Source organism: Lithobates pipiens, unplaced genomic scaffold (assembly GCF_037356315.1).
Source record: "Lithobates pipiens isolate NorthernLeopardFrog02 unplaced genomic scaffold, aLitPip1_a1.2 Scaffold_10, whole genome shotgun sequence".
In the NCBI taxonomy this organism is placed as follows: domain Eukaryota; kingdom Metazoa; phylum Chordata; class Amphibia; order Anura; family Ranidae; genus Lithobates; species Lithobates pipiens.
This window is the reverse complement of record NW_027507686.1, coordinates 78,390,359-78,412,456: the sequence shown is the minus strand read 5'-3', so window position 1 is coordinate 78,412,456 and position 22,098 is coordinate 78,390,359. Positions and strand designations below refer to the sequence as shown.

Here is a 22,098-nt window from a genome sequence, read left to right as displayed (position 1 = left end):
TAGATAAACCTATACCTTACTGGATTGTAAAGAACAGCTATGGCTCTAACTGGGGAGAGAAGGTAAACACTGCATTTATTTGATGTTCTTCTACACATTACAATTCATAGCTATCATTTTTCTATGGCTATAAGTGTTAGCCATGGGCAGAGAGGGTATGTAACACCCCTACCTCACCCCTGTACAAAATGGTGCAGTCTAGAGTATTTAACATGAAGTACAGTTCATTGTACAGTAAATTGTCAGCAGTAGGTAATGTACAGGCATACCACATTTTTAAGTACACAATGGAACCAAAACAGTGCCATGTCAAGCTGACCAAGATTTTCCGTATATGCTAATGTGCCCATACCTGCAAGTGTATGTAAAGCAGGGTATGCCTGCACAGAATGGGTGGAGTGAAGTACAGTGCATAGTGGTGCATAGTGGTGTCTGTTTGATAACCAGCTCTCAGTCTTGGGAGCACTGTAGAGCTCAGCTTTCAGTTTGACAGTTAGCGCTAGTCTGTCTCAGGAACTGTGCTCCTGAGACACAGAGGAGAATGCAGCTAGCTGTTAAACCAACAGTGCAACCCTGCTGATTACACAGGGAGAGCTGAACTGTAGTTTAATAGTTTGATGCAAGTGCAGTAGAATAAACTCCACAATACTTACCTCCCTTTAATGGTCTAATGTTCCTTGCTGGCAGCGGCATCTTCTATCTGGCTTCTGTTGGTGCAGGATGATGTCATTCCTGCGCATGCTTAGAAATGCAGTTATCCCGACGCACACACCCTGTGCCGGAATGCAAACGTGGCTCAGTTTACATTCCAAAGAAGACTGTGAGCAGGCAGGTAGGTTTATTTTATTGTGCAGAATAGCCACTGCATGTCCCTTCTGCAACAAAGAACCTACCTGCTCACAGTTTTTAAAAATAGGATTTTTATAACAGCTTACCTGTAAAATCCTTTTCTTGGAGTACATCACAGGACACAGCGCCACAGTATTTACTGTATGGGTTATATAGGCACCTTTAGGTGATGGACACTAGCACATCCTAGACAGGAAGTTTAGCTCCCTATATAACCCCTCCCTTTACTGGGAGTACCTCAGTTTTGTAGCAAAGCAATATACGTGTATTAGAAGCTGGGAGGGACCTCTGTGTCTCATGATGAATTTCAAGAAAAGGATTTTACAGGTAAGCTGTTATAAAAATCCTATTTTCTTTATCATATATCACGGGATGCAGAGCCACAGTATTTACTGTATGGGATGTTTCAGAGCAATGCTATCTGGGGGGGGACACAAACAAAAGTAAGGTGCAATCAGACCTGGGGACCTATACTGCGGCCTGCAGCACACTGTTCCCAAAGGCAATATCCTCATGACTTCTTACATCCACCTGATTGAATCTTGTGAATGTATACATTGAAGACCAAGTTGCGGCCTTGCAGATTTGAGCCATGAAGGCCTGGTGATGCATTGCCCATGAAGCACTAACAGCCCTGGTGAAGTGTGCTTTTATTAGAAAAGGTGGAACTTTCCTCTTCAAACCATAAGCTTGAATAATTACTTGCCGAATTCACTTAGCAATAGTAGATTTCAACGCTGCCTGTCCGTTTTTAGGACCTTCAGGAAACACAAACAAAACATCCGTTTTCCGAATCTGAGCAGTCGCCTCCAAATAGATTTTGACTGCTCTCATTACATCCAGAGAATGTAGTGACTTTTCTTCCTTAGAACAGGGTTCTGGAAAAAATGAAGGCAGAATAATATCCTGGTTTTGATGAAAACCTGAAACCACCTTCGGTAGAAAGCTAGGATGAGGATGCAATACTACTCTATCCTTGTGAATGATTAAATATGTCTGTGACAAACCCCTGTCCTCAACAGGTCTATGTCCTCTGTAAATGTTTCCTCTGTCCAGAACCAGCACTTATCTAAGACCCTTTAGCCCACCCAGTCACCAGCCATAACTCAGTGTAGGGTGAACACCAAAAAAACTCATTAATTTATTTAAGCACGTTACCAAAGATATACAACTCAGAGACACTCCCCCACCCTTGGATTCAGGGTGGGGTAAACTGTCCAATCACAATAGACACACAGGTGAGGTGTATTCAAAATTTCTCATCAGCAAACAGTCTTATCAGCAGGGAGAGCTGTTGGAGGAACATACAACATACAATATACATACATACAACATTCAAGTGTGGCTGTACGGTGTGTCTAAATAGCACAGATCATAGTGGGGTTCTCAGTCACCCTGTGCCCCTAATGGACGCAGGGGGATTTACACATAAGAGTGGACAGGGGAGCTGAACATGGAGTCTCCAGACCTCTCCAAGGTAAGCTGAGTTCCACAAACCCCCCACCCAAAGTGACTGCTGTCACAGTGTCTCTTTACAAGAAAAAGCCACCAATTCTGATAACCTTCTTGCAGAAGAAATGGCTACCAGAAAAACTAGCTTCCTTGTCAAAAGGACCAATGGAATATGTTGTATCGGCTCAAAAGGCTGTTTCTGTAATGCTGACAGAACTAAATTCAAGTCCAAAGTGTTCAGGGGTGCTCTAACTGGTGGATTAAGCCATGTTACCCCTAGTATAAAGCTTTGAACCTTAGAATGTGAAGAAAGCGTACGTTGGAACAATACCGATAACGCCGAGACCTGGCCCTTGATAGCACTCAAGGCCAGCTTCATCTCAAACCCCATTTGCAGAAAAGCAAGGATTCTACCTATGACATACTTTCTGGGATTCCAACCCCTGGATTCACACCAGGAAACATATGCTCTCCAGACTCTATAATAAATGACTCTAGAAGCTGGCTTCATTGCATTAATCAAGGTAGATATCACTGAGCCTGAAAGCCTGCGATTCTTCAGAATGTGGGTTTCAATAGCCAAACCATTAAATTTTGTGTTTGTAAGGTAGGATGGAACACTGGTCCCTGCAATAGCAGGTCTGGATGTGGTGGTAGGGTCCATGGGGCCCCTACTGCCATCTTTACTATTCCTGCATACCAAGATTTTCTGGACCACACTGGGGCCACCCGAAGCACCGATTTATTTTTCTGCTTGATCCTGTGAAGAAGTCGTGGTAGCAGCAGATTAGGAGGGAATGCATAAATTAGTGAGAACTGATCCCACGGGGTCACCAACACATCTGTCCTGCATGCAAGCGCATCCTTTGTTCTTGACACAAGGTTATCGATCTTGTTGAACCTGGATGCAAACAGATCTATGTCCGTGATCCCCCATCTTTGGCATATAGCCAGGAAGATGTCGGGGTGAAGAGACCATTCCCCCGGGAACAACTGCTGGCGACTTAAGTAGTCCGCCTGCCAGTTCTCTACCCCTGGAATGAAGATTGCAGATAGGCACGGCACATGCTTTTCTGCCCAGGTTGGGATCTGGTTTACCTCTCCATGGACTGCACGACTCCTGGTGCCCCCTTGGTGACTGATATAAGCCACTGCTGTGGCATTGTCGGATTGGATCCTGACAGGACAACCCTGCAACCTGAATGTCCAGGCCTTTAGGGCTTGAATCTCTAGAATGTTGATGGGTAAGTTCCTCTCGGTTCTGGACCATTTCCCTTGGACAGTCATCTCTTCCAGAAATGCTCCCCAATTCGAAAGGATGGCATCTGTTGTTACCACCTTCCATGTAACTGGTAAGAAGGATTTCCCTTTCCGCAGATTCTTGGGTATCAACCAACAACTGAGGCTCTGATGCACTATTAGCGACAAACGCATGAGAAAATTGAATGCCTGGACTTTCATGTTCCAGGCAGACAGGGGACTGTTTTGCAGCAGTCTCGAATGAAACTGAGCATAGGGAACCCCTTTGAATGAAGCCACCATCTTTCCCAACAACCTCATACAAAGGCGAATAGAAGGACCATTCTTTGCCCTGACTACCTGAACCAGCTCCTTTATGGTGCTGATTTTTGCATGGGGTAAAAACACCCTCTTCTGGGTTGTATCTATAACCAGACCCAAGTACTCTAGTCTTCTTACTAGTTTTAAAGAAGACTTTTCTAGGTTGAGGACCCAACCTAGGTATTCCAGCTAGTTGACTGTGGTGACCAAGCTTTGGTCTAAGCGGGCTACAGACCGGTCTATTAAGAGCAGGTTGTCTAGGTAAGCTATAAGTGTTATACCCTGGGCCCATAATCTGGCTAGAGGAGGGGCCAGGACCTTTGTAAACACCCAAGGTGCAGTAGCTAGACCAAAAGGTAGAGCTACAAACTGAAAACTAAGTTTTTCTACTTTGAAACGCAGATATTTCTGATGAGCAAATAGGTACATGCAGGTATGCATCCTTGATATCGATTGACGCCAGAAGTTCTCCTCCTTGTAGGATGGAGACTACTAGAGATGGCCTTGTGGTTCACCCGGTGGTCAGTTCGCGGCAAATTTTGTGTGTTCGCGATTCGCCAAACCGGCAGACTTCTGCTGCTGTTCGCCCGGCGGACAATTGGACATTCCCCCTACCTTATAAATAGACCTGATCTGACCTGATCTTTACATTCTGTCTTTTGTCAGTGTAGGGAAAGGTTGCTGTGTGGAGCAGGGACAGACTGTAGTGACACAAATCGCTAGCTATTAGGTCCACAAAAGTCCTTTTAAGGACTGGTATAGGTGTACAGTATATAGGGTTCTGGTGCACTGCTATGCTGGTCATTGCTGAGTGCACTGCTGACTGATTCTGCAGCTGTCTTTTGTCAGTGTAGGGACAGGACGCTGTGTGGAGCAGGGACAGTCAGTTTAATCACTAGCTATTACTACTAGGTCCACAAAGATCCTTTTAAGGACTGGTATAGGTGTACAGTATATAGGATGCTGGTGATTGCTGAGTGCACTGCTGCCCGATTTTGCAGCTGTCTTTTGTCAGTGTAGGGACTGAGGGACAGTCTGCAAATCACTAGCTACTAGGTCCACAAAGGTCCTTTTAAGGACTGGTATAGGTGTACAGTATATAGGGTTGTGCACGTATAATCTACTTTCTTTCAAATATAGAAAGAATATTATACTTGACTGCTGCCCGATTGTGCAGCTGTCTTTTATCAGTGTAGGGAATGAAGGACAGTCTGAAAATCAATAGCTACTAGGTCCACAAAGGTCCTTTTAAGGACTGGTATAGGTGTACAATATATAGGGTTGTGGTGCACTGCTGCTGACTGCTGTGCTGCTGATTGCTGCCGATTCTGCAGCTGTCTTTTATCAGTGTAGGGACTGAGGGACAGTCTGCAAATCCCTAGCTACTAGGTCCACAAAGGTCCCTTTGAGGACTGGTATATGTGTACTATTTGGTGTGCAGCATATAGGTGTGTAATACACGTATAAAATACTTGCACATATAGAAAGCATAGTATAGTGCATTTCCACTGTGCAGCATTGTGACTGCTGAGTGGTTCTGCAGCGATACTTCAAAGAGTGACAAACGCAATAAGAAAAAAACTATTATAACTGGTGTGATAGACCAGTGGCCCGCAAAAACGACAGATTGAAGCGGGATGTTATATACCTTCTTCCACATACATGCTGCACTTCTCTAGAGACTTTTGTCACAGCCACTCAGCAGTCTGATGACAGTACCCAGATCAGCCCAAGGAGGAGGTTGGTCCCCGCTGTTGCTGCCTACTCTGAGATCTCTAATTATAGTGGTGGGGAAGGTGACGTCGATGATGACGTGTCTAGTGATGTCACGTGGGTGCCCACAAGAGGAAGAGGAGGAGAGAGGGGGGGAGTTCAGAGGGAGATATGGACCAGCAGATAGGGAGGAGAAGCAGGCGGAACTTAGATTGCACAGGATGGATAAAGCAGACTGCTAATGTATCAGGTGCGAGGCATCAACCATGTACAGTCACATCTGGCGCTCCCAGGACGCCTGGCACATGGCTCCGCAGTGTGGGCTTTTTTTAACATGTCCGCTGCTGACAATAGTGTTGCCATCTGCAATCTTTGCAGTCAACTTATAAGTCACGGTAAGCCCAACACTCACCTAGGGACGACTGCCTTAAGAAGACACATGAGCTGCCATCACCGAGTCCAGTGGAAGCAACGGAACCCACAAAGCCACACTCCAGGCTCTCACCGCCCAGCCTCGTCTTCTACTTCTCCTTCTCCTCTCTCCTCACAATTGTCCTCCACTCCACCTTCCATCATGCCATCCTCACGTTTTTCTGCAAAAAGGCAGGCTTCCGTGGGCCAAATGTTCGAGCGTAAAAAAATTATGACGCCGGATAACCCTCGTGCCCAGCGGTTGATGGCAGGCTTGTCAGAACTGATAGCCCGCCAACTACTGCCATATAAACTGGTGGACTCGGAGGCCTTTCGAAAATTTGTGGCCATTGGAACACCACAATGGAAGGTCCCAGGAAGGAAGTATTTCTCACAGAAGGGCATTCCAGAGCTATATGGCCATGTTCAGTGACAAGTGAATGTATCTCTGGCACACAGTGTCGGTGCCAAGATACATCTGACCACAGACACGTGGTCTAGCAAACACGGGCAGGGAAGGCATATCACTTTTATTGCCCACTGGGTGAACCTTCTGATGGCCGTCAAGCATGTAACCCGTGACACCTGTGTAGATTTGGTTTTATCGCCATGGATTGTATGCAGGCCTGGCTCTTCTTCTCCTCCTCCTACTCCATCCTCCTCTCTCTCCTCCTCGGCTGACTCCTCCTTTTCCGCTGCTAGCGTCTCTTCCGCTGCGCCGCCCAAGCTCCCCAGAACCTATTCGACATGCCAGGTGAGACGTTGCCATGCTGTGCTGCGTCTGCTGTGCTTGGTAGCCAAGAGCCACACTGGCCCTGCACTCCTTTCAGCTTTGCGTTCACAGGCAGATCAGTGGCTAACACCACTCAATTTGACAGTTGGTAAAGTGGTGTGTGACAATGGTGCCAATCTGCTTAGCGCATTGAAACAAGGCAAAATTACCCACGTGCCATGCATGGCACACGTCTTAAACTTGGCCGTGCAGCAATTCCTTGTCAAATACCCTGGGGTCCAGGACATCTTGCGGCAGGCAAGGAAAATCTCGGCCCATTTCAGAAGATCTTACACGGCCATGGCTCGCCTTGCTGACATTCAGCGGCGACACAATCTGCCAGTCAGACCTCTTATTTGCGATTGCCCAACGCGATGGAACTCAACCTTCTTAATGCTTGATAGGCTGCTCCAGCAGAAACGTGCAGTTAACGACTACCTGTACAAACTCTGTGGCAGAACAGGTTCTGGGAAGCTTGTTTTTTTTTCACCATGCCAGTGGCTGCTCATGCACGATGCATGCAGACTTCTGCGGCCATTCGATGAGATCACCAAACTGGTCAGTCGCAGCCATGGCGCCATCAGTGACATGGTACCTTATGCCTTCTTTATGGAGCATGCATTGCGTCGTGTCATTGATCAAGCTGTGGAGGAGCAGGAGCAGGAAGATGAGGAAGTCGCAATGCTGGATGAATTCCCAGGGGGGGCTACTCTATCTGAGACAAGTCAACAACATGAGTCTGAAGAGGAGTCAGAGGAGGATGGTGCCGGGGCGGATGAGGAGGAGCAAGAAGAGCATGCTTTAAACCTTTCTAGGATCCCTGTTGTTGTGCGTGAATGGGGAGAGGAGGACGACATTATCCTGGATGATGAGCAGGAGCCAGGCCACAACACCGCTTCCAGTTTAGTGCAAATGGGGGCCTTCATGCTCCAGTGTTTTAACAGGGACCCCTGTATAAAAAGCATAAGGGTCAAGGACCAGTACTGGGTGGCAACGTACTTAGACCCCCGGTACAAACACAAAATGGCGGAAATGTTACCACCGTCACAGAGGGCTGTCAGAATGGAGCACTTACAGAGCTTTCTATGACAACTGCTGCATTCTGCTTTTGTGTGCGCTGGCAGAGGAGGAATTCCCACTCCCAGAGAAAGAGTTGCGGGTACCAATCCAACAGCGCCTGCAAGAAGAGGGCGGTTTGAAGATGTGTTGGTGATTTCTGATATGAGGTCATTCTTTCAGCTGACCCATCGACAGGTTTCATCTGGATCCAGCATCAGGGAACGCCTAGACCGATAGGGGTCTGACTACATCGGGTTAACGACCGATGTGGACACTCTGAGGAGTGATGAACCCCTGGACTACTGGGTGGGCAGGCTTGACCTCTGGTCAGAGCTTGCCCAATTTGCAATGGAACTGTTGGCTTGCCCTCGTCCAGTGTCCTGTCCAAAAGGACATTCAGCACAGCAGGGGGGATCGTGACTGATAAGCGCACTCGCCTAGCTCACGACAGTGTTGACTACGTGACATTTATAAAAATGAATGAGGCATGGATCTCAGAGGAATTCAACACATGTGACCAGTAGACCATGTATATGCATAACTCTATAAATGTTTTATTTAATCGAGCACACAGACCTTTTTTCTACCTTTGGCTCACTTCCTTGTACAAAAAAAGCACACCGTACTATATGCCCGTACTCTCCTGTTTGAAGAGGTTGAGCGGTGTCATATTTTTGGGTCCCGCAGCAAGTTGCTGGTATCAGTGCTGCTGTCAGTGCTCTCTAGCTCGGTGCTGGTGTCAGTGCTCTCTATCTTAGCGCTGGTGTCAGTGCTCTCTCTCTATCTCGGTGCTGGTGTGGTGTCAGTGTTCTCGATCTCGGTGCTGGTGTGGTCTCAGTGCTCTCTATCTCGGTGCTGGTGTCAGTGCTCTCTATCATGGTGTTGGTCTCAGTGCTCTCTATCATGGTGCTGGTGTAAGTGCTCTCTATCACGATGCTGGTGTCAGTGCTCTCTATCACGGTGCTGGTGTGGTGTCAGTGCTCTCTATCTCAGTGCTGGTGTGGTCTCAGTGCTCTCTATCACGGTGCTGGAGTGGTGTCAGTGCTCTCTAACTCGGTACTGGTTTCAGTGCTTTCTATCACGGTGTTGGTGTAGTGTCAGTGCTCTCTTTCTCTGTGCTGGTGTCAGTGCTCTCTATCACAGTGCTGGTGTGGTGTCAGTGCTCTCTAACTCTGTGCTGGTGTCAGTGCTCTCTATCATGGTGCTGGTGTGGTGTCAGTGCTCTCTATCTCAGTGCTGGTGTCAGTGCTCTATATCACGGTGCTGGTGTGGTGTCAGTGCTCTCTAGCTCGGTGCTGGTGTGGTCTCAGGGCTCTCTATCACGGTGCTGGTGTGGTGTCAGTGCTCTCTAACTCGGTGCTGGTGTCAGTGCTCTCTATCTCGGTGCTGGTGTCAGTGCTCTCTATCTCGGTGCTGGTGTCAGTGCTCTCTATCACAGTGCTGGTGTGGTGTCAGTGCTCTCTATCTCAGTGCTGGTGTCAGTGCTCTCTATCTCGGTGCTGGTGTGGTGTCAGTGCTCTCTATCATGGTGCTGGTGTGGTGTCAGTGCTCTCTATCTCAGTGCTGGTGTCAGTGCTCTCTATCACTGTGCTGGTTTCAGTGCTCTCTATCACGGTTCGGGTGATCATGTCCTGCACCATCTTCATAGCCTGCCCTGACCTTTCTTCTCCTCCATGGCCTTCATGCGCTCCTGAATTGTCAAAATTTCACAGATAAAAAAAGAATGCTTGTCGTGGTCGATCCCCAGATTCACTTAATACTTTTGTTATGTCAGTGTCCATGTGGTGGGACTATGTGTGCACATCTAGTAAGTATTTTGTGGCTGAAAATATGACCTGTAGCTTTTTAAGGTTCGCCTGCCATTAAAGTCAATGGGGCCCGCCGCCAACTTTTGGCCGCGTTCGCAAACTTTTGGCCGTGTTCGCGAAACATCCCGTCAGAAGTTCGTCCATCACTAGAGAGTGAGACTACTGATCGGATTGATTCCATGCAAAAAGATCACATTTTTGGGAACTGGTTTAGATCTTTGAGATCTAGAATAGGTCTGACATCTCCATTTGGTTTTGGCACTGTGAAAAGGTTTGAATAAAAACGCAACCCCTGCTCTTCCATGGGAACCATCATGATCACTTTTTGTGACAAAAGTTGTTCTAACGCTTGAAGGAGAGACTTCTTTTTATCTGGGTCTTTGAGAACATTTGATCTGAGGAGGCGGGAATTCTCCGGAACTCCTTCATAAAGAGACTTCTTTTGTCCCTGGGGATGACTCTGAGTTTTACCTCTTGAACCTGACTCTGGAGGCCATTGTGACTGCCTGGAGGCTGATGCCCCTGCCACTGGAGAAAGAGCCCATTTAAATGAGGGACATTTACTCCTTCTTGGATACTTTTCCCACTTGAAAATTTTTGGGATATATTGTCCAAATCATCCCCAAACAGCCTTACACCGGAGAAGGGAAAACCTGCCAGGAGCTTTTTGCATGGTGCTTCAGCTGAACAATTTTTCAACCATAAGATTCTACACATCTGTGATTGCGTCAATTGCAAAACACAACACCGCTGGTAGCTCGGCTAATTCCTGGGCCTGCTGTTCAGGGAAAACCATGAGCACCTGTTTCGAGTGGTCTCTCAAGGACTGACACACTCCAATTGCTGCCACTGCAGGTTGAGCTACTGAACCTGCCAAGGAAAAAATGTTTTTTAACAGGAATTCCAACTTTTTATCGGTTGGATCCCTAAGCATTTGAGCTTTGTCAACAGGACAAGTAAAACATTTATTTACAGAGGATATAGCGGCATCAATTGCTGGTATACCCCACATCCTTGTAAATTTTTCCGCCATAGGATAAACTGTTGAAAACTTTTTAGGAGGGAAAAAATGCTTATCTGTTGGAAAAGCTTATATATTCTGAGTGGGATCACCCAATGAATGAACAGGAAAAGCATGCGCAACTTGAGGAGGCTTCAGTGAACCCAAACAAGAAGTGGGCTTTTCAACCGACTCATTTACGGGTAACTTAAATGTGGAGCAGACCATTTCAGTAAGAGATTGAACCAGCAATTTTTCAGCCTGTGAAGCTGAAGAGGGTCCTTCCCCACTTGATTCCTCAGAAGAGGAGTCATCAGTCTCTTCCCGGTCCCCAGAGAGTGATTCATCTTCCCTTTCCCAGAGTTCCTCTGTTTGAGGGTTCTGGGTGGTAGAAGGGGACCTAATGCATTTTCTTCCACTTTGTGAAGATGCGATTTAAGGCCATTAATCTTTCCTCCAGCCCACTCATGGCTGAGGAAAAAACCTCCTGAGTAATATAGACAGGGGCTGAAATGCCAGAAGCAGTTGTAGCCCCTAAGCCCGATGGCTCACTCTGACCAGCCTACTTAGGTCTTTCAGGAGGAGATGGCATTGCAGACGGGGGGTCCTCAGAGCCCCAGGGAGATCCCCTTGAGCCCCTATTTTTTGGGGTATTTGTACTGCTTATAGTGCCAAGCACAAGGGCAGAGGTACTACCAGAAATGCACTCACTGCTAAGCAAAATAGTCCAGAAACTTCCGCTGCTATCAAGGCTCAGTCTGATGCTAAGTAAATGTGCCTGGAAATGCCTGTGCCACCCACACTCACATGCTACCCATCTGCTCCGTATCCCTCCTTAGCTGTATGCACCTGCAAAATGTGCACCTTTATAGCCTTATTATAGCATTGTGGGCATTGAACGACGCCTCACTGATGTCCCGCCCCTCATCTTTTTTCAAAAATACAGCTTTTCCATGCGAGTGGGGGCTCCGATCCGACCAGATCGCACGTAGAGGGGGGGGGGGGGCTGGGGCAGATGTGAGAAGAGGGCTGGTGGATGCAGAGCCGTGGGAGTGGTGCAGCATATCGTTGACTGACCCATGGCCTCTAGCCTGAAAGGAAGCTGTGGGGGGGGACATTCCTGAAAAGAAAAAAAAAACCTTCTCACATCCTACCTGGAGCTTGGGCTCAGAGGAAGCGTGCAGCTTTTGACACAGAGCGAGACTGACAAGCATGGAACAGGTGCGTGCTCTTGACAGCCCCTGGTGGCGGCTTTAGGCATAGCAACATTTACTTAAAGGAGAAAACCCAAAATAATTCAAAAAATTCCTTAGGAATCTCCCTTACGTTATCTGGCTGCAGGATTCTGTGGTAAACCAAAGAGACCCAGTCTTCCCCACTCATGGTGGGCTCCGTTAAAAAACCTTCAGGAACCAGTGCCCCTTGTTATCGGGGGATGCACACTTCTGGGCCTGTAAAGCACCCCGCCAGGAAATATGGCTGAAAAAACCAAACAATGGATCCTGGGGTCCAGCTCTCAAAAAATGAGAAGCGTTACAGGCAAAACCTTGTTTCTTCAAACACGAGGCCCAGGTAACATTCAATTTGGCCTGGAAAAGACACTTTGAATGGATCTGGCTGCATGGCTTGCCCCAGCAAAGATCAGCACAGCACGTCTTTACTCGTGACCAAAACCTAAGACACTGGTGAAAAAACTGAAGTACTCCCAGTAAGGGGAGGGGTTATATAGGGAGCTAAACTTCCTGTCTAGGGTGTGCCAGTGTCCATCACCTAAAGGTGTCTATATAACCCATACAGTAAATACTGTGGCTCTGAGTCCCGTGATGTACGATAAAGAAAGAGGGACTTTAGTTCCATTTTAAGCACACCTGTACCCAGATTTTAGACAATAAACTATTTGAAATATTCTGGAACAAAATTAAATCTCTGCAAAAAAAAGGGCCCCAGGATCTTTTAGCCATAATGTGCTAGTTTGCACCACATATTAGCACACTAAGGCAGACTTACCTTGCAAACAATACCCTCCAGTGTCAGCACTCCCATCAGTCATGGGCACTTCCATATTCTTGGTCTTCATTTTGGGTTCGGACTCTTCAGCAACTTGATTGGCTGGGCTGGATTGACATCACTCCCATACATGACAGTCACATTGTCTTAGCACAGAGCCATATTGTAAATGTACACTGAGCTGCGCATATGTACACAAACAGGTAGGAATAAACAGTTATGACAGAAGAAATTAATAAGGTGCCTTTTTAGGTTTAATTCTGCTTTAAAAATCATTAAACTAAAAACTTTACAATAAACCATCCCTGACCTCTCTAGCTGTTTTTATTATAAAGTTATTCCTTCTCAAACATTCTTGAAGTTCACAACAAAGAGTCCAAAGTTGGATTTCAATTGTTTTCTAACATTAACTTTGATAATTCATTTCTTCACAATGCTTATAGATGCAGAGGTAAATGAGGTAAATCTTGTTTTAAAGCAGAACTGAAGGCATTTAAAATAAACCTGTGAGCAGGCCAGCTATTTATCGTAGCAAAGCCATGCATTGCACCTTCTGCAATAAAACACACCTACTTGCCTCCTCGCAGTCATCCCTACGTCATCCAGCACTGGCCAATGAATATACCTGAACACCAGCACTTGGAAGGTGCCAGGCAGAAAATGTCAGCACTGGCAAGGGCCCCTCCCGGACCATTTCGCTGCCAGGCCCTGTGCGCCATTTTTAAACTCAGGTGGCCAGGCAATTTTTGCAACTTTTCCATTGCCTTTTTATTTCTCCTTTACAGCTTTCAGAGTTTGTGAAAGACCCTCGAAACCATACATTTTCTGAAAGAACATGACCAGTAGAAATAAAAAAATGTGCTACTGATTTTTAATATCATGCAAGATTTGCGCAAATGTTTCTCAAAAACAATATTTTCACAAAACATACACTAAAATCATTATTAGCACCTAAAAACACAGCACATTTTACAAAATCCATGCTAAATTCTTACTAAATATAAAAGCTTAACCTGTGTTGAGTTAATAAACAACAAATATTTGTAAATCTTGAATTGTGCCTTATTGGGAAATGGTGAAAAACAAACGTATGCAAAAATGTAAATATCCAAATCTCTCCAAAAATCTGGAGGTTTTCTTTTTTCTCTTAAAGCTTTCAGAATTTGTAAAAACAAACCCCAAACCATATATTTACTGTAAGCACATGACCTGTAATATAAAAAAAATGGTGCTAGTGATTTTGAAGGCCCTGCGATATTTGCGCAAATGTTTATAAAAACAATATTTTCACTATAAATACACTAAAATCATTATTAGCACATTTTGCAAAATTCCTGCAAAATTCTTACTAAATATAAATGCTTAACCTGTGCTGAGTTAATAACTAACAAATATTTGTAAATTTTAAATTGTGCCTTTTTGCAATTTGGTGAAAATCAAGCATATGCAAAAATTTCTCAATAAATCTGGAGGTTTTAATTTTTTCGCTTAAAGCTTTCAGAGTTTGTAAAGGAACCCCAAATCATATGTTTTCTGAAAGCACATGACCAGGAGAATCAAAAGAAGGTTTTAATGATTTTTAAATCCACACAATATTTACGCACAAATGTATAAAATTGCCCTTTTCAGAAAAAAAACCCAAAGGTCTTTATTTGCACACATAATTATAGCATAACCTACAAAATTATTGCTAAATTCTAACTAAGGCCTTTGTTACATGGAGCGTATGCCCCATGGAGAGCCGTGCTTATTTGCATGGGGATGCACAGGTATTCTGTGCACCCCTGTACAGGCAGTCCTATTGGACCAATGGTAATTGGGATGCTGCCGCTGCAAATACACATCTGACATCTGTACGGGTGTAGGTGTATGGCCCGAAAACACAGACAGCGTGAGTTCAGGGACATACACCCACATGGATGTCAATTTGGGAGCACTGACTGTGTCCATGCAGCTGCTGCATCCCAGTTGATATGGATGGGACTGCTTGCACAGGAATGCATGGGACACCTGTTTCCAAGTCTGAGGAAACGCTGCAAAAGGCCAAATGGGGTTAAAACAGGGGATGAGGAGGCATCCAATCACTTCCTCACTGCCTATCAGTAGCTTCTGAAGCGCGATCCGAATGCAGATCGGGCTTCAGCGGCAGGGGTGATTTAGATGCATGTCTAAATCTACCCTTATTAGGTTTTTATTTTTACTATTTTTTTACATTTTTTTCTGGGAGGGATGAGGGGGTTTGGAGAGACATCATAGATCTAAATGCCTGTCAGTAGCTTCTGAAACAATCAGAACATGATCTGGGTCTCTGCGGCAAGGGCGATTTAGATGTCTAAATCTACCTTTATTCGTTTTTTTTAGTTTTACTATTTGTTACAATTAAATTTTTTACTTTTTTTTTGGTTGGGGGGGGGAGAGACATCAAGGATCTAAACCCTTAATGTCTCTTTTTTTGAGACAGAGAAAGGGATTGAAGACCTTTCTCTGAATCCTGACCTGTACTGTATATGAATGACATGGGAGACTTCCATTCATTCACAAACGGACACAGAGTAAACACGGTTTACTCCCTGTCTGTGATGAATGGACTGAGTGATCGCTACTGATCACTTTATTCATTCAGGAAAGGAAGAGGGTTCGTAAACCCCACTGCTCTCCATCTAGACACACTGGACTCACCAATCTCCTGGGCAACAGCTGCCAAGAACGACGACTTGCAAAGCTACATGGAGGGGCCGTCGGCGATTGGTGAGAGAGGGGGGGCACTGAAAGGGGGGGGCACTGAAAGGGGTGCCATCGGGGAGGGACATCATTTAGGAAAAAAAATAAATGTAACTCTGATGATCTGGGCTGTGTTGACGTCACGCCAGCTGATCAACATATCAGCTGGAGTGACGTTTGTTACTGTGCATGTGCTGATCCATCCGGGGCATTTTTGATGGGAGGCATTTCTCCATAGAACACCGGCAATTGCCACTGATCCACAGAGATCCGTGCTGGCGGGGGAGGGGGTGCTGATACTAGGGGGTAAAAATTGGTGCTGGGGGGACAGATGTAGTAAGCAGAGGACAGTGTGGGGGGAACAGAGATATCCTTTTAGGTAGTGCAGGAGGAGAGGAAGCAGCTGGTGACAGGTAGAGAGGCGGCGGAGGGGGAGTGTCATTTTAGCTAAATAACTCTTATTAGCGGCTTGTTAGCTGCTAATTAGAGCTATTGTTTTGTTCAGCAGAGTCTGTTGAACATTTCTGCTATAAGTTTATGGACACTAAAGTGACCACGAGCTTATAACAGAGGATGAATGTAGGTCCGTATGGCGTACAGACTTGGTCACCTGCAGGCAGGTCTGTAGGACCGTACGCCATACGGACCTGGCAGCGAAGGGGGTAAAGATGAGGTAAATATGATGACTTTAGTTCCTCTCTTAAATGCTTTTACTGGTTGTTGAAAATGTAAATACTGTGTATGACCTTGGCATACACCGTAAATTTACATAAACTTACTAGTGAGTGTAAAGATTTTGTTTCTATAAATAATTTTACAGTGGTTGTAAAGGCTAAAGGTTTTTTAATCTTAATGCATTCTCTGCATTAAGGCCAAAAACCTTTCTAAGTTTAGCTCCCCCCAGCCCCTCCTAAATACTTATCTGAGCTTGATCTCGATCCAGAAATGTGCCTAAGAGTGGCATCACTGCTCTCTCTCTCCTCACTGAACATGGATGCAGCCATGCTGGCTCCTGCTGCTGTCAATCAAATCCAGTGAGGAGGACAGGGGCGGGGCTGAGCCACAATATGTGGGTCTATAGACACACAGAGTCCGGCTCAGGAGGAAGCTCACACTTCTGCCCCCATAGCAAATGTATGTTAGAGGGGCAGACACTGAACAGGAGGAGAAGACAGTGCCATTGTACCATTACCATTGCACAGAGCAGGTAAGTATAACATATTTGTTATTTTAATTTAAAAAAAAACAGCCTTTCTACTTGGTTGGTTGCCCAATTCCCACAACCTTTAGGCTGGGTTCACACTTCAGCGGTTTATGAGATCGGATGTGATTCGCACCGCACTGCAGTGCAAATCACATCCGATCTCTGTGCGGTGCGAGTTCAGCCATACAGATAGTATGGCTGAATTCGCATCGCACCCGGCCCAAACTCGCACAGGACCCTTTTTTTGGTCCACAGCAGAATCGGATCGCATGGGTGTTCACACCATGCGATCCGATTCCTGTCCGAGTTTGCAGATCGCACTGCGATATGCGAACTGATCTGGGGGTGTCATTAACGTTTCACTGACACTCCCAGCAGTTCGCATAGGACAGTGTGAACTGCCGCCGGGAGGTATGCGATGCGGGAACCCGCAGCAGATTCACGGCGTTCCCGCATCGCTGCAATGTGAACCTAGCCTTACTGACAAAATGTGGGAAATGTATTGATCAAGCAAATTTTTTGTACTGTCAACTTGAAAAATATCAGAAGCTCCTATTTAAAAAAATCTATATTTTTACAGAATAAACATCATGTAAAAGTTACCAATACCTGCAAAAATGTGACAAAAAATTAGCATGAGTCACTATTATGCTTGAGGAATTACTGCATGGCTGGATTAAATACTGAAAAACAGACTTGACATCATGCATTTTACTTTTTTGCTGAAAATCTCATTATACTCATCTAACTGTCTTTAAGTGATTATAACATTTATTTGCAGTACATTTCTTTCAAAGTATAACATTCAAATTTTTTAATTCACAGGGGTATTTTAGGATTTTTCTTGGAAAAAATACTTGTGGAATTACAAAATACCCAATAGCTGCTATTGGGAAGAATCAAAAAAGTACACCATAACTGTATGCTTACAGGTATCAATGTATATTATCAATGTATATACAATACCAGTAAATGCAATTAGTGAAAATACATTAAAGTGGTTCTAGAATTTTGTTTGTCAATTTGTCATAATTTTTTTGTTTTTAATCAAAAAATTGTTTTTATTGAGAAAAATATAGTATTTTGACAGACTGCAGCAGATATGTGCTTTACATTACATTGTATCATGTTGTAATGACTCCGTAACACATTAGTAGAAACAGAACGAAACTCTGGATAGCCGCACTCCGGATTGTGTAAAAATTAGATGCCTTTATTTCTTCAAAATGCAAGTGCAAAACTCCATTGAACAAAACGTCACAGCAAAAAGGGAACAAAAAAGGATTTTTGAATAAAATATCTAACGCGTTTCACGCTACAAACAGCGCTTACTCATAGCTCATGAGTTATGAGTAAGCGCTGTTTGTAGCGTGAAACGCGTTAGCTATTTTATTCAAAAATCCTTTTTTGTTCCCTTTTTGCTGTGACGTTTTGTTCAATGGAGTTTTGCACTTGTATTTTGAAGAAATAAAGGCATCTAATTTTTACACAATCCGGAGTGTGGCTATCCAGAGTTTCGTTCTGTTTCTACACATTTGGCTTATGCAATCAGCCTGCACCTGGAACCCCCATCCATTTGGAGAGCTAGCAGCCTGTCAGTGGTTTTGTCTTGGAGCGGTGAAATCTCTGTTTGTTCCGAAACACATTACCCATAAGTAAATTTTAAACACGAGTTAAACTATGACTTATGGATGCTACATAAAATAAATATACAAGATATTCCTTGCTGCTGTATAAAGTTACTCAGGGAAAAAATAAAATCTCCACAAACACTGAAAAAAAAAACATCTAAAGCTGATAAAATAACATTTGAAAGATAGGGAAACATCTTCCCAAACTAACCTCTCGCTATCTGGATAATGCCTCGCCATATATTCCTCAACCCTCCAATTTTTGAGTAGCTGTTCTATGAAGATAGGTTAATTTTTATCTAATAATCACTGAATTGACATGTTCTATACATTGTCCCCTGGTGGGCACCCTAGGAGAGATCCAAAATCTAGCAATTAATTTGCGTGCAACGTAAAGTAAAATAATATTGCAGCATATTCATGCAGTGTTAATTTATCCTCCTCCAGAGCGCCCAACAGACCGACAATAGGATCACTCAGGTAGTTGTATCAGGTAGTTGTAAAACTGGGATATCATAGATATAACCTCCCCCAATAATGAAAAGTTTGGGGCATCTCCACAACATGTGTATTAGGTCCCTATGTTCTTGTTGACACTTCGGACACATCTCTACAACCCCATTTATGCATCTGCTGAGGTGTCCTATAAGCTCTGTGAAGCAGAAATAGATGAGAGAGTTTCTGCGTGGCCGACACTGACAACAAAAGAAGCAGCGGAAAGGCAAGCTTCCCATATATATCCACCTACAGTGCTCATATCTCTCTCCCATACCCTCCTGCAAGGCAGATCTGAGGCCCCTTGTAACACACTTATGAGCACGGAATAATGCTGAGAAATCATGCCCTTCTTGTCTGAAAGCATGAATACCTTCTCTATAGGGTGATTAGTCAATATGACTCTTGAGGCCCTAGCTTGGGCATTCAAGGCGTGCCTTAGTTGGAGATATTTATGAAATTGTTTCGTAGGGATATTATAATCCTGTTGTAAAGGCTTTAATTATAGACCTCTGATATAATTGAGAATTATATTTAATCTTTCTCCCATTCACAAAACACTTACAACTTCAGTATCTCCCTGAATTACGCCACAGTGGGGTACATGATAGAGAGCCAGTCATATTTAAATTACCTTAATATATTTCCACAAAGTTTTTAGTAGAGTAACTGTTGGAAGATCTCAAGACAGATTAGGAAAGCCTTCCTCCAAATGAGCAAGAGCAGACTAGTCCGATCCCTCAGGAATAAGCAAATTTCTAACTGAGTCCATGGGATCTATTAACCCCCATCCCCCCAGTTTCTGAATCTGAGAAGCTATATAATAGGCTCTAGAGTGTGGGACAGCCAGTCCACCCTGATCCTTTCCCATTTGTAATATAGTTAGCAGGAGAGATGGGTCTATATGAATCTGCCAACAGAGCATCTTTACTCAGTTTTAACAGAACAATAATAATTGCCTTGTTCATTTATTGAGGTAGTCAGCCTGACTCTAGCGCCCCATTATACACTTTGAGCAGTGTGGGTAGCATTTGTTTTGCATAATACCCATATACTTCAGATGGAAGTCCATCTGTGCCAGGGGATTTCCCATTAGGAGCCTGCTAAAATAGCAGAAGGAGTTCCTCCGTAATCGGATTGAGCCATTTTTCATCCTGGGCCAAAAGGGATGGTAGGGAGCATTCGTCCAAGAAAGAAGCTATTTCACTGCCAGTGGGGTTCACCTTAGATGAATAAAGATCAGTGTAAAATAAACAAAACACCTGCAAAATGTCTTGTGTTGAATTCCTAAGACAGCCCTGAGAATCATACAATTTGTCAATGTGCTCTGAGCATTGTTGATTATGTATCAGCATCACTAGCATACTGAATGTCCCATGCTTTTGCTGTAGAAAGTTTATTCTCTGCTAACTGGATTTCTACCTGTCTCGACATCATCTGTGCCATCAGCCAAGCCCTCTTAGTGTCATCCAAAGGACTGTTAACATAGGTCTCCTCCACTCTCCCTGATTCCATCAAAATAAATGTTTCTCAAGTATCCCACACCACCCCAACATCTTCTGAATCCATATTACAGCCGAAGAAGGATGTTAACAATTCAGGGATGGGGTCCGGATCAGGAAACAGGGTTAACCACAATGGATTTAATTTCCAGCTAAATTGCCTCAGGACTGAAGGGAACACTAGTTCCACCCAAAAAAGGAGTGATCTAAGATATGCCTTGGTTCATATTGGGAAGCGGCTAGAAGAGAGAGAACAGAGCAGTTGGCTAGGCCCAAATCTATCCTGGATAAACCATTATAAGTAGCAGAGTGACATGATAACATTTTTGCAGCTGGGTGTCTCAGTCTCCACATGTCTGTTAGACCAAACTCTCCCACCAGGCGAGAAAAGGGAGTGGGTCACCCAGTAGGAGGAATTTTGAGAAGTAGGGAATAATTTATCCCAGTGGGAGTCTAGCAAATTGTTATACAGGAAAAAGAAATATGATATGAAGCAAACACAGTGACGTGCCTCTATCTCTAAATGTATACACAAACAAAAAACAGGGGTCATGGGACTTTGAGTAAGGCACATTGAGTAAAGTAAAATAGTATTCATTTATTAAACGTTTCATAGTGCATAAAATCAATGTCCAAATATTTTGCAAATATAAATACAGAAAGCTGACATGTGACATTCATATAAAAATACTGTACATATTGTAATAGTTAAGAAATATTCCCTATAAAAATGTGTACTCAAGTTTAATATTGAATATCCAAGAATCTGTGGGGCTCTACCTGTTTCGTGGATCGCTTACTGTCCACTCGTCAGGAGCATAATGCAAGTCCGCAACCTTACCTTGTTACGTGGATCAAGGAGGGTTGCTAGCCAGTAATTATCCCTCTTCTTGATTCGACGAATACGAGGATCCTTCCACAGGCTTTGCAGGATCAGGGAGGCCATGCAGCGTAGGTTAGCTGAGGCATTTGGTCTGGAGTCCTCTGGGTCACTAAGGATGACATGATCAGCAACCACCTCCTCCCAGCCACGTACAAGTCCAAGGGTTTCTTATGACTGTAAATGATCCCTAAAAGACTACTGCTGATGCTGAGTGCCAGGCTCCACCTCCATGCTGACACAATCCTCCTCCTCCTCGTCCTCTTCTAGTGTGATCGGCAGGCCAGCAAGAACACTGTCTGGATAAAGGGGGCCTTGAGAAGTAAGGAAGTCCTTCTCTTCCTGACTCTGTCCTGTTCCCTGACTCTGTCCTGGTGCCGTAGTCACACAGGTACTCATTGATGGTCCTCTGCTGCATGGGCAGCCGCTGCAGCATGGCCATGTTTGAGTTCCACCTGGTGGGCATGTCACAGATTAGGCAGGTCATGGGCAGGTTAAATTCCTTTTGTAGGTCAGCCAGCCGAGCACTGGCATTATATGACCGGCGGAAATGCACACAGACTTTCCTGGCCTGCCTCAGGACATCCTGTAAGCCCGGGTACCTGCCCAAGAACCACTGCACCACCAAGTTAAGAACGTGAGCCACACAGGGCACATGGGTCAGTTGTCCCATTCGGAGGGTGGAGAGGAGGTTGGTGCCATTGTTGCAAACCACCATTCCTGGCTTAAGCTGGTGTAGTGTCAACCACCTCTCAGGCTGCCCCTGCAGAGCTGACAGAATCTCTGCCCCAGTGTGGCTCCTGTCCCCCAAGCACACCAGCGCAAGCACCGCATGGCATCTTTTTGCCTGCATACTTGTGTAGCCCCTTGAACGCCTACGGAGCACCGCTGGTTCCGAGGACAAAGCACAGGAAGAGGCCATGGAGGAAGAAGAAGAGGAGGGGGTGGAGGAGAGAGGTGTGTCACAGAATCACCAGTAGTAGCATTTTGGAGGTGTGGTGGCAGAACAACCTCCAGCACTATTGCACCTTCTC

General features: G+C 44.9%; 1 protein-coding gene across 1 annotated transcript in view; it reads left to right on the top strand.

Annotated features, from left to right (window-relative positions):
• The window catches only part of LOC143933075 (cathepsin W-like), a 159,571-nt gene extending 142,006 nt beyond the window's left edge, over window positions 1–17,565 (top strand). The window contains exons 10-11 of the mRNA XM_077456032.1: window positions 4–62; window positions 17,382–17,565. Of these exons, the coding sequence (XP_077312158.1) occupies window positions 4–62; window positions 17,382–17,474 (152 nt within the window). The 3' untranslated portion in view covers window positions 17,475–17,565. The remainder of the gene's footprint in view (window positions 1–3; window positions 63–17,381) is intronic.
• Window positions 17,566–22,098: the final 4,533 nt, after the last annotated feature.